General features: G+C 42.0%; 2 protein-coding genes and 1 long non-coding RNA gene across 4 annotated transcripts; all 3 read right to left on the bottom strand.

Annotated features, from left to right (window-relative positions):
- Window positions 1-2891: 2891 nt before the first annotated feature.
- LOC307027675 (aerolysin-like protein) lies at window positions 2892-8132 on the bottom strand. Its single transcript, XM_079695959.1, has 2 exons — window positions 8051-8132; window positions 2892-4021 (listed from the first exon to the last, which is right to left on the bottom strand). The coding sequence occupies exon 2, from the start codon at window positions 3999-4001 to the stop codon at window positions 3063-3065; it is 939 nt and encodes a 312-aa protein (XP_079552085.1). The 5' UTR covers window positions 4002-4021; window positions 8051-8132; the 3' UTR covers window positions 2892-3062.
- A 1608-nt stretch (window positions 8133-9740) lies between these two features.
- On the bottom strand, window positions 9741-11531 carry LOC307027676. The gene is made up of 3 exons (XR_013804716.1): window positions 11030-11531; window positions 10651-10734; window positions 9741-9831 (listed from the first exon to the last, which is right to left on the bottom strand). It is a non-coding gene; the product is annotated as an uncharacterized lncRNA (long non-coding RNA).
- Window positions 11532-15345: 3814 nt separating this feature from the next.
- On the bottom strand, window positions 15346-25666 carry LOC307027677 (aerolysin-like protein). Of its 2 annotated transcripts, none has more exons than XM_079695961.1 (2): window positions 25584-25666; window positions 15346-16475 (listed from the first exon to the last, which is right to left on the bottom strand). In XM_079695961.1, the coding sequence occupies exon 2, from the start codon at window positions 16453-16455 to the stop codon at window positions 15517-15519; it is 939 nt and encodes a 312-aa protein (XP_079552087.1). In that variant the 5' UTR covers window positions 16456-16475; window positions 25584-25666; the 3' UTR covers window positions 15346-15516. The 2 variants fall into 2 exon arrangements, with proteins under 2 accessions (XP_079552087.1, XP_079552086.1); XM_079695960.1 differs by lacking the exon at window positions 25584-25666 and adding an exon at window positions 22797-22916.
- Between the last annotated feature and the right edge of the window lie 951 nt (window positions 25667-26617).

Below are 26617 nucleotides of genomic sequence, written 5' to 3'. Positions count from 1 at the left end.
ACCAAACCATTGATTAAACTGATCTGTTTTGTTACATATGAATAATATAAACAAATCTGGATTATCTGAAGATCCAACCCTAACCCAGTTGCCAGTTTGTCATCCATCAACCAGCAGAGAGAGTATAATGTGCTTGGAGGAAGAGGTTAGGGGGCCACAGTGACAGGTAGTCAGTAGCTGTTTGTTCTCAAAAATAGAGGTTTTTGGGGAACAAAATAGTCCTTTATACTTGTTGTTTTGAACACATCCTCAGTGATGGACCCAGAGATCATCGAGTGTTTCGGCCATTATCACCAGACACTCTCACTCCAGGGTAGCTCCGCCGGGGTCCATCAAGTCCCCGGTGTTGTGTTGTTTTCTAAATGCTCCCAACTTGGGGAAAAGGTCATGTAGGTAAGTCAGGTTAGTGAGCTTTAAGGTGTGCACTAGGGGTGTAACAACTAATCGACTTAATCGATTAAAATCGATTACCAAATTAGTTGGCAACTAATTCAGTCGTCGATTCGTTGGTGACGTCATCACATGTGTTCTACACCCCGTTAAGCTCCAACGTTATCGCTCTTTTTTATCGGTACAGGAGAGATTTAAAACATATGTCATATGTATTATTGCTACATAAACATTATATCGCAGTCTTAGTGTCGCCAACTCAGTTTCTAATATGCAATATGACTACAAAATGCGTCTATAATGTATTTTCGATCTTCCCAATTCAGACGAGAGATCTCTCCCCCGCCTGCTTGCGAGGGGGCGGGGCAGTTTACACACACATGCAGGAGATGGCGGAGAGAACGCGCTCCGAGCTGTGGTTAAACTTTAGCCGTCTCGATGTGGACAATGCTCGTTACCAAAAGTGCAATAACAGTTTATCATATAAAGGCGGTAAAACGAGCAATTTGTCTAAACATTTAGCAAAAGTGCACCACATCCAGACGGAGGAATGCACCGGGTTCCACTGTCTTTCTAGTAGCTCTGTAGCCCCATCCACGAGGAACGTTTCCACGTCAGGTGTTATGTATGCTAGCAGCAACACACAGAGTTAACTCAGTTATAAAAACATAGGTTAATGATTAGAGGTAACTGAGTTATTTATTTAGTTAAAGTTTCAGCTATTCTGTTTACAGTTCTGTCATCACATTATTTAATATGATTTGTTAAAACATTGTTGTTTCTTTTGATGTGAAATATTATGCATTTAATTAAAAATAAAAAGCAATGTTAGTTTTGTTCACAATTTGTTTAGTTAGTTTACCTTATTTCTTGTCAAAAGAACCGTTAATACTATCGTTAAAAGGACCGGATCGATAAGCAGTATTGATATAAGTAGTAGTACAGTTAAAACCTTAACGATCCGAATAATCGATTAATCGTTTCATTAATCGATAGATTAATCGATTATCAAATTAGTTGTTTGTTGCAGCCCTAGTGTGCACACACACACACACACACACACACACACACACACACACACACACACACACACACACACACACACACACACACACACACACACACACACACACACACACACATACACATACACATACACACACACACACACACACTTGGTGTGCGCGTTGCCCCCGCCCCCCCCCCCCCCCAAGGTGCACAGCTAGTTTGAAGCAAATTGGTGCATTTTTCATTTTTTATATGCACTAGGTTAAGGGACTATTTACCACCACTCGTGTCGTTTACAATGTGCATATCTGGGGCTACGAGGTGGGTAACTGTACGGGACCTGCTCTGGGTGATAGCTTAGGCCAACGGCTATAATATAAAACATTATTGTTACTTGTACCTGTGCCATGATGGAAACTGTGAACAGTGTAGGCTATATATCATATAACAATAGCACTTAGTATTTCTACCAACCGGTATGCCCGGGTTGCGCCACCATGTTTTTTTCTGCAGTTGGACAGTTGGTTCAATTGCATTCCTCCTCGATTGCTTATCCTATCCTCGGTATCCCAGATATTGTTATCTGAATGTTTTTTACTTGAATCTTTGGATCTGAATTTCACTGTTCAAATTTTTTTATACCGAATATTTTGGATCCGAATGTCAGTGATCGAATTTGAGCAACCTAAATATAGCTTTTTTTAATTTATAAAGCTTGAGTTTTTGGATCCACATTTTACTTACATTGAAAAAAAACATTTTGTAATTTCAAAGTGGTCATTTCACAACCAATGAATTCAGATGCATGGTTTTCGAAAGAAAATATTACAATGCAAAGTTTTGGTGTTGTTTAAATTACCATATAACGTGTTCAATGCCTTTTAAAATTCAAAACATTCTGGCACTTATTTGCTTCCACAGTAGCTACTGTTCCAATCATATCGCTGTAAAAACGATTATCATTCAGAAGTTCATACAAATAGGGAGATGAAATTATGAAATCATATATTTTTTTGTTATTGTTATACCAGCTGGAGTACGTAAATCATTATCAGACATTAGACATAAGACAATTAGACTGTCCTTAAGCCGTAAGCTCTTAACCAAGTTAGGCTAACGTTTGCCAAAAGTATTTCATAATTGCATTTACTGATCAGAATGTGCAAAGGAATGACAATCTTTCAAATATCTAGGTTATTACCTCTGAGATTACAGCCTTGAGAAAGTAGGCCCAAAGCCAACAAATTGTTTCTTATTTGTGCTTTTAGAACACCATTACAGCAATAATGAGACATTGGGGATAGAGGTGGTGTCTGTCTCTCACCCATTAACTGACCTACTACAGCTCCCTAGTGCCACCACCAGGGGGCGGTAATTACATACTCAAAACAATGGCAGGGCAGGGTAAAGTTCCAGACAAAATATAAGAAAAATAAATCTTCTAATGTGAAAATAAAGGTTCATACTTCTCAAAAAGGACAAAAAAGCACAGCTCCATTTGTAATGATTTTATTTGTTTATTTTAAAGAATAAGTTCACCTGCAAGTAGAATACTCTTTTACAAAAAGTGCTGTTCTGAGTATACAATGAGTAGCCATGCAGTTTAAAGTAGGAGAGATGTAAGGACTACAAGAGGTGAGTCAAATTTTGTTCTGTTATTTTATCTATATTTCTTTAACATTTGCTTTTATTGAGGTGTAGGAAAGCCCTTTGTAAACGCCACTGGTTTCATACTGAAGCACACTATCATTCTGGCAGGTTATTTTCACTGTGCCAGTGTAAGGCAGGTCAGTGGTGGCTCGACCGATGGTAAACTCAGCTTCCACCTTCTTTCCTGCAGGAACATGGATGGGAAAGGTCATGGTCTCCATTCTCTCTTCAGTGTTTTCCTGATTGTATGAGCTCTCTGTTCCCATGGTAAAGCTGAATCCAGTTGAAACCTCCATTACCTCTGGGATTCCTGCACTCACTTCCATACTTAAGGTTGCCTCTATACTGTTGGTCACAGTCCATGAGGACTTCTTTGTAATCTTCTTGGAGGATTCAATCGTGTGTTCTTGAGGGACTGAGGTGTCGTTGTCGTAGGTGATGGATTTGATTTCCTCTACAGTCACCTGGGGTACAACTTGGTGCATTGTTGGGTAGTTGACGTTTGTCAAAACGGTGGACTTGACAGCATTGAGGAACCTGAATCCCATGCTATCCATATCAGAGCCACATCTTCCAACAACCCCGAAGCAGATTCCAGAGCCAACATCCATAGGGTATTCTTGTTTCAATCCCCAGCTGGTCATTTTGGCAAAGAACTCTCCTGGGCGATTTGTCTTGAATTTGATGGCCCCTAGACGAGTACCTGCTCCATTCCCCCACAGCGACAGAGAGGTGAAACACTCACCAGGGTTGAATGTATACTCTTGATAGTTTCCACCTGGATTACCAAAAACTTTGTTGGTCCCATCTGTAAGCCAGATCTTCACACTCTTCACCTGCCAGCCTTCGACCCACACTCCCAGCTTCTCCAAGGTCGATCCATTTTCCTCACCAGTCAATGAAAAAGGGGAACCTCCGCCGCCACCAATTACTGTCATTGGTGCAAATGCCATCTTTGAGTTCGTAATCAGATCTGAAATGTAAATGTCAAGAACCACTTTTAGGATTTTAAGAACGCAGTAAAGATGTTTAAATAACATTTAAAAAGGGGGTATTTTAAAATGTAAAATACAAACAAATTAAACAATAAAAACGTTGCAATAAAACGAACAACCAAATCAACGTTGTTTTCAGTGGCGGCTGGCCAATAGAGGGCGCAAAGGCGCGGCTCTCCCTGCCTCTCCCTGGTAGAACGTTTTTTTTTTTTTATACCCAACGCTTTTTAATACAAACAATAATTATGTATTGTAACTTACATACTCACAATACATAATTATAGTTTATTTAAAAAAAATTGGGGGTTAAAAAAACAAAAAAACTTTGTAAGTATGCATGTGTTTCAAATGCAAAATAACGTTTGATATATAAAAAAATATATAAATATATTATTATATTTGGGGTTAAAATTAGCTGACTGTTCATCCCTTCTCTCTTTTTCCAGACTACAGTACATTACAGTCATTTAGCAGACACTTTTATCCAAAGCAACTTACATTGACATTCCAGGGGCAGTCCCCCAGGAGCAATTTAGGGTTAAGTGCCTTGCTCAAGGACACACTAGTGGTGGTGTTCCCAGGTGGGATTGAACTCATGACCTATTAATTACAGACCAATTTCCAAGCTCTCTATTTTAGCTAAAGTACTTGAAAGGCTGGTGAATGATCAAATCAAAGAATATTTAAGCTTGAACAACCTCCTATCTCCTCACCAGTCAGGCTTTAGGAAGCAGCACAGTACAGTAACGGCTGCTTTGAAAGTAGTGAATGACATTGTTGAAGGCTTGGACGCAAAGAACTACTGTGCTGCCCTTTTTATAGACTGATCCAAGGCATTTGATACGTGGACCATGGCATTCTATGCCAGAAGTTATCCCATATAGGCCTGTCTGACCAAGCTGTTAGTTGGTTTTCAAACTATCTTTCAAATCGCAAGCAATGTGTACAATTCAGCGGTCTCTCCTCAAGCTTTCGTAATGTGCCCAGAGGCGTTCCTCAAGGATTGGTCTTGGGGCCGACCCTTTTTACTATTTATATAAATGATATGGGTCAAAATATTGATGTCTCTGTACATCTATATGCAGATGATACTGTTGTGTACTGTTGTGCTAGCACTGTTGCCCTTGCATTTGCACGTATGCAGTCTGCTTTTTACACTTTTCAGTCACATCTGTTCCACCTTAGGTTGGTGTTAAATTCAGATAAGACAAAAGTCATGTTGTTTTCCAATAAGAAAAAGTTACCAACTGTTCTTCCCTACATCATGTCTGCATAGCATAACCCCATTGAAGCTGTTAACACCTACAGATACTTAGGCATCACGATAGATGGAAATCTCTTCTTCAAACCACATATTGACAATCTCTTAAGGAAATTGAAATTGAAACTGGGATTCTTTTTTAGAAATAAGGCCTGCTTCTCCGCAAGAGCGAGGAAATGGCTTGTAGCTGCTACATTTTTGCCGCTCTTGGACTACGGTGATGTTATGTACATGAACGCCTCAGCTCACTCCCTTCATCTGCTGGACGCTGTTTACCATGGGGCTCTGAGGTTCATTACCAACTGTAAACCCCTCACACACCACTGCACCCTGTCTACCATGGGGCTCTGAGGTTCATAACCCACTGAAACCCCCTCACACCCCACTGCACGCTCTCTACCATGGGGCTCTGAGGGTCATAACCCACTGAAACCCCCTCACACCCCACTGCACGCTCTCTACCATGGGGCTCTGAGGGTCATAACCCACTGAAACCCCCTCACACCCCACTGCACGCTCTCTACCATGGGGCTCTGAGGGTCATAACCCACTGTAACCCCCTCACACCCCACTGCACGCTCTCTACCATGGGGCTCTGAGGTTCATAACCCACTGAAACCCCCTCACACCCCACTGCACGCTCTCTACCATGGGGCTCTGAGGTTCATTACCAACTGTAAACCCCTCACACACCACTGCACGCTCTCTACCATGGGGCTCTGAGGCTCATAACCCACTGCACGCTCTCTACCATGGGGCTCTGAGGTTCATAACCCATTGCACGCTGTACTCTTTAGTCAGCTGGACATCATTATCAATGCGCAGATCACTGCACTGGTACAAACTCATCTATACCGCTATGCTTGGACTGCTGCCCCTCTACATATCCACTTACATATCACACAAACAGTACAGCTATAGACTACGATCTCAAAATTACATCACTCTGTCCATCCCCTCAGTACGCACGGTGCTTGGGAAAAAAGCCATATCATACTCTGACCCCTCGACCTGGAACACGCCTCAGCAGGAACTTAAGCTGACCACTTTGATACCCATCATGGATTTTAAACTTATTTAAAAAAAGCTGGAGAAATCATCTGTTGGTGTTTGCACCTGCTACATCTGACTGTATATGGATTTTAATGAATACTTCTTTTTTTTTTACGACGTATTTTAGTGTTCCCTCTGTGTTTAGTGTCCTGTCTGTCTGTAACTTTGTGTGGTAGTGTTACCACTGACAGGTCTCTCTTGAAAATGAGACCTTGTGTCTCAATGAGATCTAAACCTGTATAAATAAAGGCTAAAAAAAAAGTTTAAAAGAAAATTGGTCACCAGGTAGACGCTCTACCCACTAGGCCACGACTATCCAGTATAGTATATACTATTCCACTATCGTTAACTAAGCAACTAAGCAGGCAAGCAAGGGGGCAGGCAGGTTTTTCCAACCGGGAACCTTCTTGGTTTGCTTGACTGCCTGCCTGCTTGCTTGCTATCAATAGGGTTATAGTATACACTATACTGCAGTCTGGAAAAAGTTGTGAAACATGGGATGCATGAAACATTATATTGCATATTTACAATTTGGCATTTTCTTGCTCGTATATAATACAATAATACAAACACAAGGTGTGGTTACCATTATGATTTATCCTCACCTTAACCCTCAACCACCTTTTTCGACCTCAAACTGGCCCTCTAAATATTTTATTTTTTTTAAATATACACAATGTCACCTGACATGCTGGTGTCCAATACAATAAGGGAATTTTATGGGTGTGGCATTTTGTCTGGGGGTGGAGCAGTCCTCTCTGGAAGCAAAGCTGCAGGGGACTCAGGGCCACCGCTTACATACATTTCACTTTTTAACATATTAGTGCATGAATACGTAAAGAAGTATATTTGATTTTTTAAAACGCATTTATTAATTAGCTAAAACTATGTTTTTTTGTTCGTTGCCTCAGGACAACACTCTGCCACTTAGAACACTTTTTTCCAGGCAATATCAAGTGTGCAAATGTGCTCAGCTGTAAAATGATAAACCTAGTCGATGTTTTTACTTTACCATCTACTGATACTTACAGGAAATAGACCCCAACACATGTTATGGGCAGAAGGGCCACGACCAGGCTGTTAGGGCTATTCCGTCTGACAGTGAAGGTCAAGATAGGGTTACACACACACACACACACACACACACACACACACACACACACAGACAGACAGACAGACAGACAGACAGACAGACAGACAGACAGACAGACAGACAGACAGACAGACAGACAGACAGACAGACAGACAGACAGACAGACAGACAGACAGACACACACACACACACACACACACAGAAAACCTTTTGAATTCATACAGAGTTGTTTTTTCAATTTCTTCTGATTTGTAGAAATCCTTGGTGTTTCAATACCCTCGTAGCACATTGTTGCCCTGAGGCAATAAACCAACCCCTAGTTTAGGGGTGTGGGGGGGTCAAATTGTATAATGTATATAATATCAGGGACCCCTACGCTCCTAAAACACATGGTGAAACATTGTTTTCCTCCCAAAATGAAAAGTCATGCCATAGAGGGTTAATTGAAAAGCTGGTTTTGATCAGTCTACTGAGACACACCATACCAATCAGAGTGGGAAGGAATGGTAATAAACATTTATTTGCTAGTTTGTACATAATACAATAATGCAAATCATAATGATAATAATTTGTATTATAACTATTATGATTTATCCTCACCTTGTTTGAAGAGCTGGGGAATGTGGGAATGGTGATGATCCCAGATGATGCTCAAACATTTATACTTTTATCAGAACACACCCATGATTTTGAAGCTTCTTGCCATTGGTTAGTGGAAAAGAAAGGCTTTGTTTATTCGAGTAACAAGTGTGAGGCAAAGCAGAATACACATTCTTCATCATGTTGTTGCTTGCAAAGGGGTGGTCTTGAATATCCGTTTAATTTTCTCAAGAGATGAATAGTTGGTTAACACGTTTTGCGCTTCCTGGCAATTTCTCTTTGTGAATATATTAAATATTTTAGTGAGTTCCCCAAAAAAAACAAAAAGAATCTGAACTAAGAGCACATTTCGTCAGTCCCTTTAATCAGTTTGTCAAAGTGTCAGTAGCGGTGACGTGCAGTGAGGTAAACAGCAGGGGAGGCAGAGCCTGCGTCTCAATATATTTACTATATTATTATATATACAGCTAAAAAATAAGCCAGAAAAAGATTTAGCGTATCCCAAAACCATGTCAAATGCAGCATGGCAAAAATGCACGCAACATACTTTGCAAGTGCAGCTGAAGTAGGTACCTACTACAACTACAAAAAGTAATATGTAATTTGAGACAGCGTTAGCAAATAACTTACATGTTCTTCTCTACTCTGGCATTAGTCAGCCAACCAACCCATGGCAATCATTCATTATCATCAGCTGGGGCTGCTTTGGATCAAATCTGCTGGGGTCTCTATGGTGTTTTGTTTTTTATCATAAACCCAACTTCTGATATCCATAATTATTCTTGAGCTGTTTTTTGGTTAAGCAAAACTGCTACTTAACGCAATGGCGAAAGTTGAACTAATCATTTAGGAAGAAAACTATACCGTTGTGTGCCCTGAGGTTCAAATCGATAATAAGTTACTATTTAAATATTATTCCTTTAAAAACGATAAACGTATTGCTATATAAACATAATAATATAAACGTATTACTTGGTATCAAAAGTAATTAGATATGTTAATACATTATCTGTTATATTAATATATTACTTTCCCCATTCCAACACCCCCCCCCCCCATCCCTTCTTTTGCGTTTTGGGTCAAAAGTGACAGAGTGACTTTGTTTTTTTATCATAAATATTGTGTTTTTCATCCAATTGCCTGAACACCTTATATTATCCTCCACACTAGGCCTCTGAACATATACAATTGATGATCACCACTTGCATTGATTTGTTTAGTGATTTATTCAACAGTGAGACACCCGTGATGTTTTCGGTCAGAATTGACCGCCATAGGAAATTAAGGGGTATGAGTGTATTATGTTCATCCTGCAGATGGAAAACATTTCCACACAGATGAGAATATTTGTATCAGTTCTGTGGAAGTCACACACCCAGTTTCATTGGAATAACATTGAGAAAGAATTGTGGTGCAAGAAGTAAAAAAAAGCAGGAATGTACAACACACACAGGTGTGAGTGTTTGTATCAGTTCTGTGGAAGTCACACACCCAGTTTCATTGGAATAACATTGAGAAATAACATACACACACACACACACACACACACACACACACACACACACACACACACACACACACACACACACACACACACACACACACACACACACACACACACACACACACACACACACACACACACACACACACACACACACACACACACACACACACACACACAGGTCTACTCCGGGTTCTGCCAGGTGAGGTCGGTGTGGTTGTACTTCAGGTCATGTGCTTGAGTTTAAATGCTGCGTAGAGTTTAACGAAGCGATGACCTGAGACAGGTGGGACACAGACAGGTGAGAGACACACAGGTGAGACACAGACAGGTGAGGACAGACAGGTGAGGACAGACAGGTGAGAGACATACAGGTGAGACACAGACAGGTGAGGACAGACAGGTGAGAGGCAAATATGTGAGAGACAGACAGGTGAGGACAGACAGGTGAGAGACAGACAGGGTGAGAGACAGACAGGTGAGGACAGACAGGTGAGAGACATACAGGTGAGATAGACCGGTGAGAGACAGACAGGGTGAAAAGGACAGGGGAGAGACAGACAGGTGAAACACAGACAGGTGAGACAGACAGGTCAGAAACAGACATGTGAGGACAGACAGGAGAGAGACGGACAGGTGAGACACAGACAGGAGAGAGACAGACAGGTGAGAGACAGATATGTGAGACACAGACAGGTGAGACACACCGGTGAGAGACAGACAGGTTTAGAGACAGACAGGGTGAGAGACAGACAGGTGAGGACAAACAGGTGAGAGACATACAGGTGAGACAGACAGGGTGAAAAGGATGGATGCGTAAAATAGCACATTCTGAACATCCCCGGGGTTAAGGTTGGTGGTTTGGGTGATGGCTTAGGGGCAATGCTTATGAGAGACTTGATCATTTTAAATGCAGGACTTATATGTGTATCAGAGTATTGATGCCGCCAAACACACACACACACACACACACACACACACACACACACACACACACACACACACACACACACACACACACACACACACACACACACACACACACACACACACACGTTTGTGTAGTGTGAGTGGTTCTAAAGGGTTCTCCTCTCACCTGGTTACAGATCAGCTCCCACTTCTTGTCGCTGTCGTAGGACCGGAGCAGACGCACTTTATCAGGAGGGAGGTTCATGGAGTTCTGGAGAAAGGAATCATCTGTACTGTAAATATATATATATATATATATATATATATATATTTGTGTATATATATGTGTATATATATATTTACCAGATACAGATCATATATCTCTACTGTGTGTATATATATATACATATATATATATTAACCAGATACACATCATATATCTCTACTGTGTATACATATATATATATATGAACCAGGTATTATGGATGTGTGTGTATAATGTGAATAATGGTATATATATATAGTGTGCAGTGTGGATATAATGTATCATGTATATGTGTATTTACCAGCCCGATGGAGAACCTCTCCTCCAGCTCGGTGGGTTTCGGGCATCGGGAGGCGGGCCGGAGCGGCTCTGGACCGGATCACCGCGAGCTGAGACTCCATGCTCTCCGCGTTCCCCATCACTATCCCGGGTACACTGATCACTATCCCCGGTACACCGACCACACACAGTCCAGACGGCGGACACACACACGGTCGACTGCGGTCAACTCAGCCGTCTCTCGCGTTTGCTTGGTCAAATGAGCAGTTCTTCATCTTTGAGTGCGCGATTTATAGCGCCTTTACGGTAATTGCCGAGAAGTGGCACTAACGCAAGAGAATGCATGTTTTTTTCTGCTACCAACGATAAAATTGGTACTTTTGGACACAGTACTTTTTAGACTACCACCACAAATACAATCAAGTACTTTTACAGTGTACCTTTTGAGTAATACCCTGTCAAACTCCCATGCAGAGTACAATAATGCATGTTTTCTGCCATCTTTGATGAGAGATAAAATCATTTTTTGCCATAAGTTCTCAGTGAAAGATGTATTGTTGGACTCAGTACTATTTGAACTACCACCACAAGTATAATCAAATACTTTTATCGTGTACTTTTGAGTAATCCCCTGTCAAACTCCCCTGCAGAGTACAATAATGCATGTTTTCTGCCATCTTTGATGAGAGATAAAATCATTTTTTGCCATAAGTTCTCAGTGAGTGGTACTGCTGGATAGAGTGCTACTAGGACTACCACCACAAGTCACTTTCACTGAGAATTTATGGCAAAAAATGATTTTATCTCCCATCAAAGATGGCAGAAAACATGCATTATTGTACTCTGCAGGGGAGTTTGACAGGGTATTACTCAAAAAGTACACGATAAAAGTACTTGATTGTACTTGTGGTGGTAGTCCTAGTAGCACTCTATCCAGCAGTACCACTTCCACTGAGAACTTATGGCAAATGATTGTATCTCTCATCAAAGATGGCAGAAAACGTGCGTTATTGTACTCTGCAGGGGAGTTTGACAGGGTATTACTCAAAAAGTACACGATAAAAGTACTTGACTGTACCTGTGGTGGTAGTCCAAGTAGTACTGAGTCCAACAGTGATGTTTTCGGTCAGAATTGACCGCCATAGGAAATTAAGGGGTATGAGTGTATTATGTTCATCCTGCAGATGGAAAACATTTCCACACAGATGAGAATATTTGTATCAGTTCTGTGGAAGTCACACACCCAGTTTCATTGGAATAACATTGAGAAAGAATTGTGGTGCAAGAAGTAAAAAAAAGCAGGAATGTACAACACACACAGGTGTGAGTGTTTGTATCAGTTCTGTGGAAGTCACACACCCAGTTTCTTTGGAATAACATTGAGAAATAACACACACACACACACACACACACACACACACACACACACACACACACACACACACACACACACACACACACACACACACACACACACACACACACACACACACACACACACACACACACACACGTACCTGCAGGTCTACTCCGGGTTCTGCCAGGTGAGGTCGGTGTGGTTGTACTTCAGGTCATGTGCTTGAGTTTAAATGCTGCGTAGAGTTTAACGAAGCGATGACCTGAGAGACAGGTGGGACACAGACATGTGGGACACAGACAGGTGAGAGACACACAGGTGAGACACAGACAGGTGAGGACAGACAGGTGAGACACAGACAGGTGAGGACAGACAGGTGAGAGACATACAGGTGAGGACAGACAGGTGAGACACAGACAGGTGAGGACAGACAGGTGAGAGACATACAGGTGAGACACAGACAGGTGAGAGGCAAATATGTGAGAGACAGACAGGTGAGGACAGACAGGTGAGGACAGACAGGGTGAGAGACAGACAGGTGAGGACAGACAGGTGAGAGACATACAGGTGAGAGACAGACAGGGTGAGAGACAGACAGGTGAGGACAGACAGGTGAGAGACAGACAGGGTGAGAGGCAGACAGGTGAGGACAGACAGGGGAGAGACAGACAGGTGAAACACAGACAGGTGAGACAGACAGGTCAGAAACAGACATGTGAGGACAGACAGGAGAGAGACGGACAGGTGAGACACAGACAGGTGAGGACAGACAGGTGAGAGGCAGATATGTGAGACACAGACAGGTGAGAGACAGATATGTGAGACACAGACAGGTGAGACAGACCGGTGAGAGACACACAGGTGAGACACACACAGGTGAGAGACAGGCAGGTGAGAGACAGATATGTGAGACACAGACAGGTGAGACAGACCGGTGAGAGACACACAGGTGAGACACACACAGGTGAGAGACAGGCAGGTGAGAGACAGATATGTGAGACACAGACAGGTGAGACATACAGGTGAGAGACACACAGGTGAGACACACACAGGTGAGAGACAGGCAGGTGAGAGACAGATATGTGAGACACAGACAGGTGAGACAGACCGGTGAGAGACACACAGGTGAGACACACACAGGTGAGAGACAGGCAGGTGAGAGACAGATATGTGAGACACAGACAGGTGAGACAGACCGGTGAGAGACAGACAGGTTTAGAGACAGACAGGGTGAGAGACAGACAGGGGAGAGACAGACAGGTGAAACACAGACAGGTGAGACAGGCAGGTCAGAAACAGACATGTGAGGACAGACAGGAGAGAGACGGACAGGTGAGACACAGACAGGTGAGGACAGACAGGTGAGAGACAGACAGGTGAAGGACTCACCAGGACTCTCCCCCGTGGCGGTCCCTGACTGGACAAGGAGACGCCAAGCCACATGTCCAGGGGTTATGTTTGGGGTAACAGATTGGGGTTAAGACAGAGACCTCATCATTTTAAATGCATGACTGCCGCAACACACACACACACACACACACACACACACACACACACACACACACACACACACACACACACACACACACACACACACACACACACACACACACACACACACACACACACACACACACACACACACACACACACACACACACACACATACACACACACACACACACACACACTTGGTGTGCGCGTTGCCCCCGCCCCCCCCCCCCCCCAAGGTGCACAGCTAGTTTGAAGCAAATTGGTGCATTTTTCATTTTTTATATGCACTAGGTTAAGGGACTATTTACCACCACTCGTGTCGTTTACAATGTGCATATATGGGGCTACGAGGTGGGTAACTGTACGGGACCTGCTCTGGGTGATAGCTTAGGCCAACGGCTATAATATAAAACATTATTGTTACTTGTACCTGTGCCATGATGGAAACTGTGAACAGTGTAGGCTATATATCATATAACAATAGCACTTAGTATTTCTACCAACCGGTATGCCCGGGTTGAGCCACCATGTTTTTTTCTGCAGTTGGACAGTTGGTTCAATTGCATTCCTCCTCGATTGCTTATCCTATCCTCGGTATCCCAGATATTGTTATCTGAATGTTTTTTACTTGAATCTTTGGATCTGAATTTCACTGTTCAAATTTTTTTATACCGAATATTTTGGATCCGAATGTCAGTGATCGAATTTGAGCAACCTAAATATAGCTTTTTTTTATTTATAAAGCTTGAATTTTTGGTTCCATATTTTACTTACATTGAAACCAATGAATTCAGATGCATGGTTTTCGAAAGAAAATATTACAATGCAAAGAATTTGGTGTTGTTTAAATTACCATATAACGTGTTCAATGCCTTTTAAAATTCAAAACATTCTGGCACTTATTTGCTTCCACAGTAGCTACTGTTCCAATCATATCGCTGTAAAAACGATTATCATTCAGAAGTTCATACAAATAGGGAGATGAAATTATGAAATCATATATTTTTTTGTTATTGTTATACCAGCTGGAGTACGTAAATCATTATCAGACATTAGACATAAGACAATTAGACTGTCCTTAAGCCGTAAGCTCTTGACCAAGTTAGGCTAACGTTTGCCAAAAGTATTTCATAATTGCATTTACTGATTAGAATGTGCAAAGGAATGACAATCTTTCAAATATCTAGGTTATTACCTCTGAGATTGCAGCCTTGAGAAAGTAGGCCCAAAGCCAACAAATTGTTTCTTATTTGTGCTTTTAGAACACCAATACAGCAATAATGAGACATTGGGGATAGAGGTGGTGTCTGTCTCTCACCCATTAACTGACCTACTACAGCTCCCTAGTGCCACCACCAGGGGGCGGTAATTACATACTCAAAACAATGGCAGGGCAGGGTAAAGTTCCAGACAAAATATAAGAAAAATAAATCTTCTAATGCGAAAATAAAGGTTCATACTTCTCAAAAAGGACAAAAAAGCACAGCTCCATTTGTAATGATTTTATTTGTTTATTTTAAAAAATAAGTTCACCTGCAAGTAGAATACTCTTTTACAAAAAGTGCTGTTCTGAGTATACAATGAGTAGCCATGCAGTTTAAAGTAGGAGTTATGTAAGGACTACAAGAGGTGAGTCAAATGTTGTTCTGTTATTTTATCTATATTTCTTTAACATTTGCTTTTATTGAGGTGTAGGAAAGCCCTTTGTAAACGCCACTGGTTTCATACTGAAGCACACTATCATTCTGGCAGGTTATTTTCACTGTGCCAGTGTAAGGCAGGTCAGTGGTGGCTCGACCGATGGTAAACTCAGCTTCCACCTTCTTTCCTGCAGGAACATGGATGGGAAAGGTCATGGTCTCCATTCTCTCTTCAGTGTTTTCCTGTTTGTATGAGCTCTCTGTTCCCATGGTAAAGCTGAATCCAGTTGAAACCTCCATTACCTCTGGGATTCCTGCACTCACTTCCATACTTAAGGTTGCCTCTATACTGTTGGTCACAGTCCATGAGGACTTCTTTGTAATCTTCTTGGAGGATTCAATCGTGTGTTCTTGAGGGACTGAGGTGTCGTTGTCGTAGGTGATGGATTTGATTTCCTCTACAGTCACCTGGGGTACAACTTGGTGCATTGTTGGGTAGTTGACGTTTGTCAAAACGGTGGACTTGACAGCATTGAGGAACCTGAATCCCATGCTATCCATATCAGAGCCACATCTTCCAACAACCCCGAAGCAGATTCCAGAGCCAACATCCATAGGGTATTCTTGTTTCAATCCCCAGCTGGTCATTTTGGCAAAGAACTCTCCTGGGCGATTTGTCTTGAATTTGATGGCCCCTAGACGAGTACCTGCTCCATTCCCCCACAGTGACAGAGAGGTGAAACACTCACCAGGGTTGAATGTATACTCTTGATAGTTTCCACCTGGATTACCAAAAACTTTGTTGGTCCCATCTGTAAGCCAGACCTTCACACTCTTCACCTGCCAGCCTTCGACCCACACTCCCAGCTTCTCCAAGGTCGATCCATTTTCCTCACCAGTCAATGAAAAAGGGGAACCTCCGCCGCCACCAATTACTGTCATTGGTGCAAACGCCATCTTTGAGTTCGTAATCAGATCTGAAATGTAAATGTCAAGAACCACTTTTAGGATTTTAAGAACGCAGTAAAGATGTTTAAATAACATTTAAAAAGGGGGTATTTTAAAAGGTAAAATACAAACAAATTAAACAATAAAAACATTGCAATAAAACGAACAACCAAATCAACGTTGTTTTCAGTGGCGGCTGGCCAATAGAGGGCGCAAAGGCGCGGCTCTCCCTGCCTCTCCCTGGTAGAACGTTTTTTTTTTTTTTATACCCAACGCTTTTTAATACAAACAATAATTATGTATTGTAACTTACATACTCAATACATAATTATAGTTTATTTAAGCGAGACACGGCAGGCAAAAACATCGTTTTTCAAGCACTGGTCAATTTTGAGATTTTGTGCTATTTTGATTCTATAACATGTTTTCTCTCAGGCTTTTGGAAGGGAAACGTACAAAATACACATTTAAGTGTTTATTTGACTATAGTTTGTCTATTTGCGTCAGTAGATTTCTCCTAAATTCACCAAAAGTTAGCTTTCTAACGTAACATAAAGTACCGCGACCGCTGTGTGCACCATGTCATCAGAGATATCGTTGGAAAGCTCTGTCTCTCCTGCACAATCTCATTGGATCCAAATATGGTCGTTTCCTTTGTATCAGCGACCAATCGGGAAAGCACAAAGGGGTCTTAAACCAAGAAACGAAATCTCATTGGCTGGTGTCAATTTCAGACAACGTGATTCGTTCAGATGCGTCACGTGGTGTGCTAAAACACTTCCTGGTTAGCTTTCCGCTAGAAATTGAAATCTCAAAATGGCAAAAGAACGGCGAAAAAAAAGTTTACAGAGAAGACGACAACAATTATCCCTTGCACGAAGCAAGATTATACAAAAAACAAATGACCCCGAACATGAAATACCTTCACGGAGTGCGTCGAGGCGCAAGCTGTCATCCAGAGACCAGGAGGGCTTAGCTAGCGCCTCACTGCAATCTTTAAAGGTCCTTTTCTCAAAATGAGTTTTTTCTCCTACTCTGAGTTCGAAATCTCAACTTCAGTTGCACGTAGACACACCAAACCTTCCAATTATTTTCTTATCAATATTATGAAGGCTTTTACAGAAGGGTTTGTTCATATATCATTCATAGCCTTAATTATACAACATTGTATATCTAAAAACATGGCAAAAATTGATATTTTAGGGCTGTTGACAGTATTTTCTGATTTATGGAGTGATAAAAAGAGATATCCAATATCCCTTCTGTAAAAGCCTTAGATGCTAATATGACTACAAAATGAAACAAGAATTTTGAACCTGGCTTTATCCAAAGTTCAGATTTCGATTCCTGAAATGTGTTAAAATATGCACATATTTGATGACATAATGAGTAATTTGCATATTTAAACATGCTATTTCAGAAAACGTGTAATACAAAAGACAATTGCCTTATTGTAAGTAATTAACTGGAGAAATTTCTAGCTGATACCTTTAAGTTAAAAAAATTACCGTATTCACCTGGGGTGTCTCGCCTTAAAAAAAATTGGGGGTTAAAAAAACAAAAAAACTTTGTAAGTATGCATATGTTTCAAATGCAAAATAACGTTTGATATATAAAAATATATATAAATATATTATTATATTTTGGGTTAAAATTAGCTGACTGTTCATCCCTTCTCTCTTTTTCCAGACTACAGTACATTACAGTCATTTAGCAGACACTTTTATCCAAAGCAACTTACATTGACATTCCAGGGGCAGTCCCCCAGGAGCAATTTAGGGTTAAGTGCCTTGCTCAAGGACACACTAGTGGTGGTGTTCCCAGGTGGGATTGAACTCATGACCTATTAATTACAGACCAATTTCCAAGCTCTCTATTTTAGCTAAAGTACTTGAAAGGCTGGTGAATGATCAAATCAAAGAATATTTAAGCTTGAACAACCTCCTATCTCCTCACCAGTCAGGCTTTAGGAAGCAGCACAGTACAGTAACGGCTGCTTTGAAAGTAGTGAATGACATTGTTGAAGGCTTGGACGCAAAGAACTACTGTGCTGCCCTTTTTATAGACTGATCCAAGGCATTTGATACGTGGACCATGGCATTCTATGCCAGAAGTTATCCCATATAGGCCTGTCTGACCAAGCTGTTAGTTGGTTTTCAAACTATCTTTCAAATCGCAAGCAATGTGTACAATTCAGCGGTCTCTCCTCAAGCTTTCGTAATGTGCCCAGAGGCGTTCCTCAAGGATCGGTCTTGGGGCCGACCCTTTTTACTATTTATATAAATGATGTGGGTCAAAATATTGATGTCTCTGTACATCTATATGCAGATGATACTGTTGTGTACTGTTGTGCTAGCACTGTTGCCCTTGCATTTGCACGTATGCAGTCTGCTTTTTACACTTTTCAGTCACATCTGTTCCACCTTAGGTTGGTGTTAAATTCAGATAAGACAAAAGTCATGTTGTTTTCCAATAAGAAAAAGTTACCAACTGTTCTTCCCTACATCATGTCTGCATAGCATAACCCCATTGAAGCTGTTAACACCTACAGATACTTAGGCATCACGATAGATGGAAATCTCTTCTTCAAACCACATATTGACAATCTCTTAAGGAAATTGAAATTGAAACTGGGATTCTTTTTTAGAAATAAGGCCTGCTTCTCCGCAAGAGCGAGGAAACGGCTTGTAGCTGCTACATTTTTGCCGCTCTTGGACTACGGTGATGTTATGTACATGAACGCCTCAGCTCACTCCCTTCATCTGCTGGACGCTGTTTACCATGGGGCTCTGAGGTTCATTACCAACTGTAAACCCCTCACACACCACTGCACCCTGTCTACCATGGGGCTCTGAGGTTCATAACCCACTGAAACCCCCTCACACCCCACTGCACGCTCTCTACCATGGGGCTCTGAGGGTCATAACCCACTGAAACCCCCTCACACCCCACTGCACGCTCTCTACCATGGGGCTCTGAGGTTCATAACCCACTGAAACCCCCTCACACCCCACTGCACGCTCTCTACCATGGGGCTCTGAGGTTCATAACCCACTGTAACCCCCTCACACCCCACTGCACGCTCTCTACCATGGGGCTCTGAGGTTCATAACCCACTGAAACCCCCCTCACACCCCACTGCACGCTCTCTACCATGGGGCTCTGAGGTTCATAACCCACTGTAACCCCCTCACACCCCACTGTACGCTCTCTACCATGGGGCTCTGAGGTTCATAACCCACTGAAACCCCCTCACACCCCACTGCACGCTCTCTACCATGGGGCTCTGAGGGTCATAACCCACTGAAACCCCCTCACACCCCACTGCACGCTCTCTACCATGGGGCTCTGAGGTTCATAACCCACTGAAACCCCCTCACACCCCACTGCACGCTCTCTACCATGGGGCTCTGAGGGTCATAACCCACTGAAACCCCCTCACACCCCACTGCACGCTCTCTACCATGGGGCTCTGAGGGTCATAACCCACTGAAACCCCCTCACACCCCACTGCACGCTCTCTACCATGGGGCTCTGAGGTTCATAACCCACTGAAACCCCCTCACACCCCACTGCACGCTCCCTACCATGGGGCTCTGAGGGTCATAACCCACTGAAACCCCCTCACACCCCACTGCACGCTCTCTACCATGGGGCTCTGAGGGTCATAACCCACTGAAACCCCCTCACACCCCACTGCACCCTGTCTACCATGGGGCTCTGAGGGTCATAACCCATTGCACGCTGTACTCTTTAGTCAACTGGACATCATTATCAATGCGCAGATCACTGCACTGGTACAAACTCATCTATACCGCTATGCTTGGACTGCTGCCCCTCTACATATCCACTTACATATCACACAAACAGTACAGCTATAGACTACGATCTCAAAATTACATCACTCTGTCCGTCCCCTCAGTACGCACGGTGCTTGGGAAAAAAGCCATATCATACTCTGACCCCTCGACCTGGAACACGCCTCAGCAGGAACTTAAGCTGACCACTTTGATACCCATCATAGATTTTAAACTTATTTAAAAAAAGCTGGAGAAATCATCTGTTGGTGTTTGCACCTGCTACATCTGACTGTATATGGATTTTAATGAATACTTCTTTTTTTTTTACGACGTATTTTAGTGTTGCCTCTGTGTCTAGTGTCCTGTCTGTCTGTAACTTTGTGTGGTAGTGTTACCACTGACAGGTCTCTCTTGAAAATGAGACCTTGTGTCTCAATGAGATCTAAACCTGTATAAATAAAGGCTAAAAAAAAAGTTTAAAAGAAAATTGGTCACCAGGTAGACGCTCTACCCACTAGGCCACGACTATCCAGTATAGTATATACTATTCCACTATCGTTAACTAAGCAACTAAGCAGGCAAGCAAGGGGGCAGGCAGGTTTTTCCAACCGGGAACCTTCTTGGTTTGCTTGACTGCCTGCCTGCTTGCTTGCTATCAATAGGGTTATAGTATACACTATACTGCAGTCTGGAAAAAGTTGTGAAACATGGGATGCATGAAACATTATATTGCATATTTACAATTTGGCATTTTCTTGCTCGTATATAATACAATAATACAAACACAAGGTGTGGTTACCATTATGATTTATCCTCGCCTTAACCCTCAACCACCTTTTTCGACCTCAAACTGGCCCTCTAAATATTTTATTTTTTTTAAATATACACAATGTCACCTGACATGCTGGTGTCCAATACAATAAGGGAATTTTATGGGTGTGGCATTTTGTCTGGGGGTGGAGCAGTCCTCTCTGGAAGCAAAGCTGCAGGGGACTCAGGGCCACCGCTTACATACATTTCACTTTTTAACATATTAGTGCATGAATACGTAAAGAAGTATATTTGATTTTTTAAAACGCATTTATTAATTAGCTAAAACTATGTTTTTTTGTTCGTTGCCTCAGGACAACACTCTGCCACTTAGAAATCTTTTTTCCAGGCAATATCAAGTGTGCAAATGTGCTCAGCTGTAAAATGATAAACCTAGTCAATGTTTTCACTTTACCATCTACTGATACTTACAGGAAATAGACCCCAACACATGTTATGGGCAGAAGGGCCACGACCAGGCTGTTAGGGCTATTCCGTCTGACAGTGAAGGTCAAGATAGGGTTACACACACACACACACACACACACACACACACACACACACACACACACACACAGACAGACAGACAGACAGACAGACAGACAGACAGACAGACAGACAGACAGACAGACAGACAGACAGACAGACAGACAGACAGACAGACAGACAGACAGACACACACACACAGACACACACACACACACACACACACACACACACACACACACACATATAGAAAACTATACCGTTGTGTGCCCTGAGGTTCAAATCGATAATAAGTTACTATTTAAATATTATTCCTTTAAAAACGATAAACGTATTGCTATATAAACATAATAATATAAACTTATTACTTGGTATCGAAAGTAATTAGATATGTTAATACATTATCTGTTATATTAATATATTACTTTCCCCATTCCAACACCCCCCCCCCCCCCCCCCCCCCCATCCCTTCTTTTGCGTTTTGGGTCAAAAGTGACAGAGTGACTTTGTTTTTTTATCATAAATATTGTGTTTTTCATCCAATTGCCTGAACACCTTATATTATCCTCCACACTAGGCCTCTGAACATATACAATTGATGATCACCACTTGCATTGATTTGTTTAGTGATTTATTCAACAGTGAGACACCCGTGATGTTTTCGGTCAGAATTGACCGCCATAGGAAATTAAGGGGTATGAGTGTATTATGTTCATCCTGCAGATGGAAAACATTTCCACACAGATGAGAATATTTGTATCAGTTCTGTGGAAGTCACACACCCAGTTTCATTGGAATAACATTGAGAAAGAATTGTGGTGCAAGAAGTAAAAAAAAGCAGGAATGTACAACACACACAGGTGTGAGTGTTTGTATCAGTTCTGTGGAAGTCACACACCCAGTTTCATTGGAATAACATTGAGAAATAACACACACACACACACACACACACACACACACACACACACACACACACACACACACACACACACACACACACACACACACACACACACACACACACACACACACACACACACACACACACACACACACACACACACACACACACACACACACACACACACACACACACACACACACACACACACACACACACACACACACACACACACTACCAATCAGAGTGGGAAGGAATGGTAATAAACATTTATTTGCTAGTTTGTACATAATACAATAATGCAAATCATAATGATAATAATTTGTATTATAACTATTATGATTTATCCTCACCTTGTTTGAAGAGCTGGGGAATGTGGGAATGGTGATGATCCCAGATGATGCTCAAACATTTATACTTTTATCAGAACACACCCATGATTTTGAAGCTTCTTGCCATTGGTTAGTGGAAAAGAAAGGCTTGGTTTATTCGAGTAACAAGTGTGAGGCAATGCAGAATACACATTCTTCATCATGTTGTTGCTTGCAAAGGGGTGGTCTTGAATATCCGTTTAATTTTCTCAAGAGATGAATAGTTGGTTAACACGTTTTGCGCTTCCTGGCAATTTCTCTTTGTGAATATATTAAATATTTTAGTGAGTTCCCCAAAAAAAAAAAAAAGAATCTGAACTAAGAGCACATTTCGTCAGTCCCTTTAATCAGTTTGTCAAAGTGTCAGTAGCGGTGACGTGCAGTGAGGTAAACAGCAGGGGAGGCAGAGCCTGCGTCTCAATATATTTACTATATTATTATATATACAGCTAAAAAATAAGCCAGAAAAAGATTTAGCGTATCCCAAAACCATGTCAAATGCAGCATGGCAAAAATGCACGCAACATACTTTGCAAGTGCAGCTGAAGTAGGTACCTACTACAACTACAAAAAGTAATATGTAATTTGAGACAGCGTTAGCAAATAACTTACATGTTCTTCTCTACTCTGGCATTAGTCAGCCAACCAACCCATGGCAATCATTCATTATCATCAGCTGGGGCTGCTTTGGATCAAATCTGCTGGGGTCTCTATGGTGTTTTGTTTTTTATCATAAACCCAACTTCTGATATCCATAATTATTCTTGAGCTGTTTTTTGGTTAAGCAAAACTGCTACTTAACGCAATGGCGAAAGTTGAACTAATCATTTAGGAAGAAAACTATACCGTTGTGTGCCCTGAGGTTCAAATCGATAATAAGTTACTATTTAAATATTATTCCTTTAAAAACGATAAACGTATTGCTATATAAACATAATAATATAAACGTATTACTTGGTATCAAAAGTAATTAGATATGTTAATACATTATCTGTTATATTAATATATTACTTTCCCCATTCCAACACCCCCCCCCCCCCATCCCTTCTTTTGCGTTTTGGGTCAAAAGTGACAGAGTGACTTTGTTTTTTTATCATAAATATTGTGTTTTTCATCCAATTGCCTGAACACCTTATATTATCCTCCACACTAGGCCTCTGAACATATACAATTGATGATCACCACTTGCATTGATTTGTTTAGTGATTTATTCAACAGTGAGACACCCGTGATGTTTTCGGTCAGAATTGACCGCCATAGGAAATTAAGGGGTATGAGTGTATTATGTTCATCCTGCAGATGGAAAACATTTCCACACAGATGAGAATATTTGTATCAGTTCTGTGGAAGTCACACACCCAGTTTTATTGGAATAACATTGAGAAAGAATTGTGGTGCAAGAAGTAAAAAAAAGCAGGAATGTACAACACACCCAGTTTCATTGGAAGAACATTGAGAAATAACACACACACACACACACACACACACACACACACACACACACACACACACACACACACACACACACACACACACACACACACACACACACACACACACACACACACACACACACACACACACACACACACACACACACACACACACACACACACACACACACACACACACACACACACACACACACACACACACACACACACACACACACACACACACACACAGGTCTACTCCGGGCTCTGCCAGGTGAGGTCGGTGTGGTTGTACTTCAGGTCATGTGCTTGAGTTTAAATGCTGCGTAGAGTTTAACGAAGCGATGACCTGAGACAGGTGGGACACAGACAGGTGAGAGACACACAGGTGAGAGACACACAGGTGAGACACAGACAGGTGAGGACAGACAGGTGAGGACAGACAGGTGAGAGACATACAGGTGAGACACAGACAGGTGAGGACAGACAGGTGAGAGGCAAATATGTGAGAGACAGACAGGTGAGGACAGACAGGTGAGAGACAGACAGGGTGAGAGACAGACAGGTGAGGACAGACAGGTGAGAGACATACAGGTGAGATAGACCGGTGAGAGACAGACAGGGTGAAAAGGACAGGGGAGAGACAGACAGGTGAAACACAGACAGGTGAGACAGACAGGTCAGAAACAGACATGTGAGGACAGACAGGAGAGAGACGGACAGGTGAGACACAGACAGGAGAGAGACAGACAGGTGAGAGACAGATATGTGAGACACAGACAGGTGAGACACACCGGTGAGAGACAGACAGGTTTAGAGACAGACAGGGTGAGAGACAGACAGGTGAGGACAAACAGGTGAGAGACATACAGGTGAGACAGACCGGTGAGAGACAGACAGGGTGAAAAGGATGGATGCGTAAAATAGCACATTCTGAACATCCCCGGGGTTAAGGTTGGTGGTTTGGGTGATGGCTTAGGGGCAATGCTTATGAGAGACTTGATCATTTTAAATGCAGGACTTATATGTGTATCAGAGTATTGATGCCGCCAAACACACACACACACACACACACACACACACACACACACACACACACACACACACACACACACACACACACACACACACACACACACACACACACACACACACACACACACACACACACACACACACACACACACACACACACACACACACACACACACACACACACACACACACACACACACACACACACACACACACACACACACACACACACACACACACACACACACACACACACACACGTTTGTGTAGTGTGAGTGGTTCTAAAGGGTTCTCCTCTCACCTGGTTACAGATCAGCTCCCACTTCTTGTCGCTGTCGTAGGACCGGAGCAGACGCACTTTATCAGGAGGGAGGTTCATGGAGTTCTGGAGAAAGGAATCATCTGTACTGTAAATATATATATATATATATATATATATATATTTGTGAATATATATGTGTATATATATATTTACCAGATACAGATCATATATCTCTACTGTGTGTATATATATATCTGAACCAAATACACATCATATATCTCTACTGTGTGTATATATATATATACATATATATATATATTAACCAGATACACATCATATATCTCTACTGTGTATATATATATATATATGAACCAGGTATTATGGATGTGTGTGTATAATGTGAATAATGGTATATATATATAGTGTGCAGTGTGGATATAATGTATCATGTATATGTGTATTTACCAGCCCGATGGAGAACCTCTCCTCCAGCTCGGTGGGTTTCGGGCATCGGGAGGCGGGCCGGAGCGGCTCTGGACCGGATCACCGCGAGCTGAGACTCCATGCTCTCCGCGTTCCCCATCACTATCCCGGGTACACTGATCACTATCCCCGGTACACCGACCACACACAGTCCAGACGGCGGACACACACACGGTCGACTGCGGTCAACTCAGCCGTCTCTCGCGTTTGCTTGGTCAAATGAGCAGTTCTTCATCTTTGAGTGCGCGATTTATAGCGCCTTTACGGTAATTGCCGAGAAGTGGCACTAACGCAAGAGAATGCATGTTTTTTTCTGCTACCAACGATAAAATTGGTACTTTTGGACACAGTACTTTTTAGACTACTACCACAAATACAATCAAGTACTTTTACAGTGTACCTTTTGAGTAATACCCTGTCAAACTCCCATGCAGAGTACAATAATGCATGTTTTCTGCCATCTTTGATGAGAGATAAAATCATTTTTTGCCATAAGTTCTCAGTGAAAGATGTACTGTTGGACTCAGTACTATTTGAACTACCACCACAAGTACAATCAAGTACTTTTATCGTGTACTTTTGAGTAATCC

This window comes from Notothenia rossii (assembly GCF_949606895.1).
Source record: "Notothenia rossii genome assembly, contig: scaffold_137, whole genome shotgun sequence".
NCBI lineage: Eukaryota > Metazoa > Chordata > Actinopteri > Perciformes > Nototheniidae > Notothenia > Notothenia rossii.
This window is presented reverse-complemented; position numbering and strand designations above follow the sequence as displayed.

What these genes read in the sequence shown, in the direction of transcription:
- LOC307027677 (XM_079695961.1), bottom strand. Translation starts at nt 16,455, where the DNA reads ATGGCGTTTGCACCAATGACAGTAATTGGTGGCGGCGGAGGTTCCCCT.
- LOC307027675 (XM_079695959.1), bottom strand. Translation starts at nt 4,001, where the DNA reads ATGGCATTTGCACCAATGACAGTAATTGGTGGCGGCGGAGGTTCCCCT.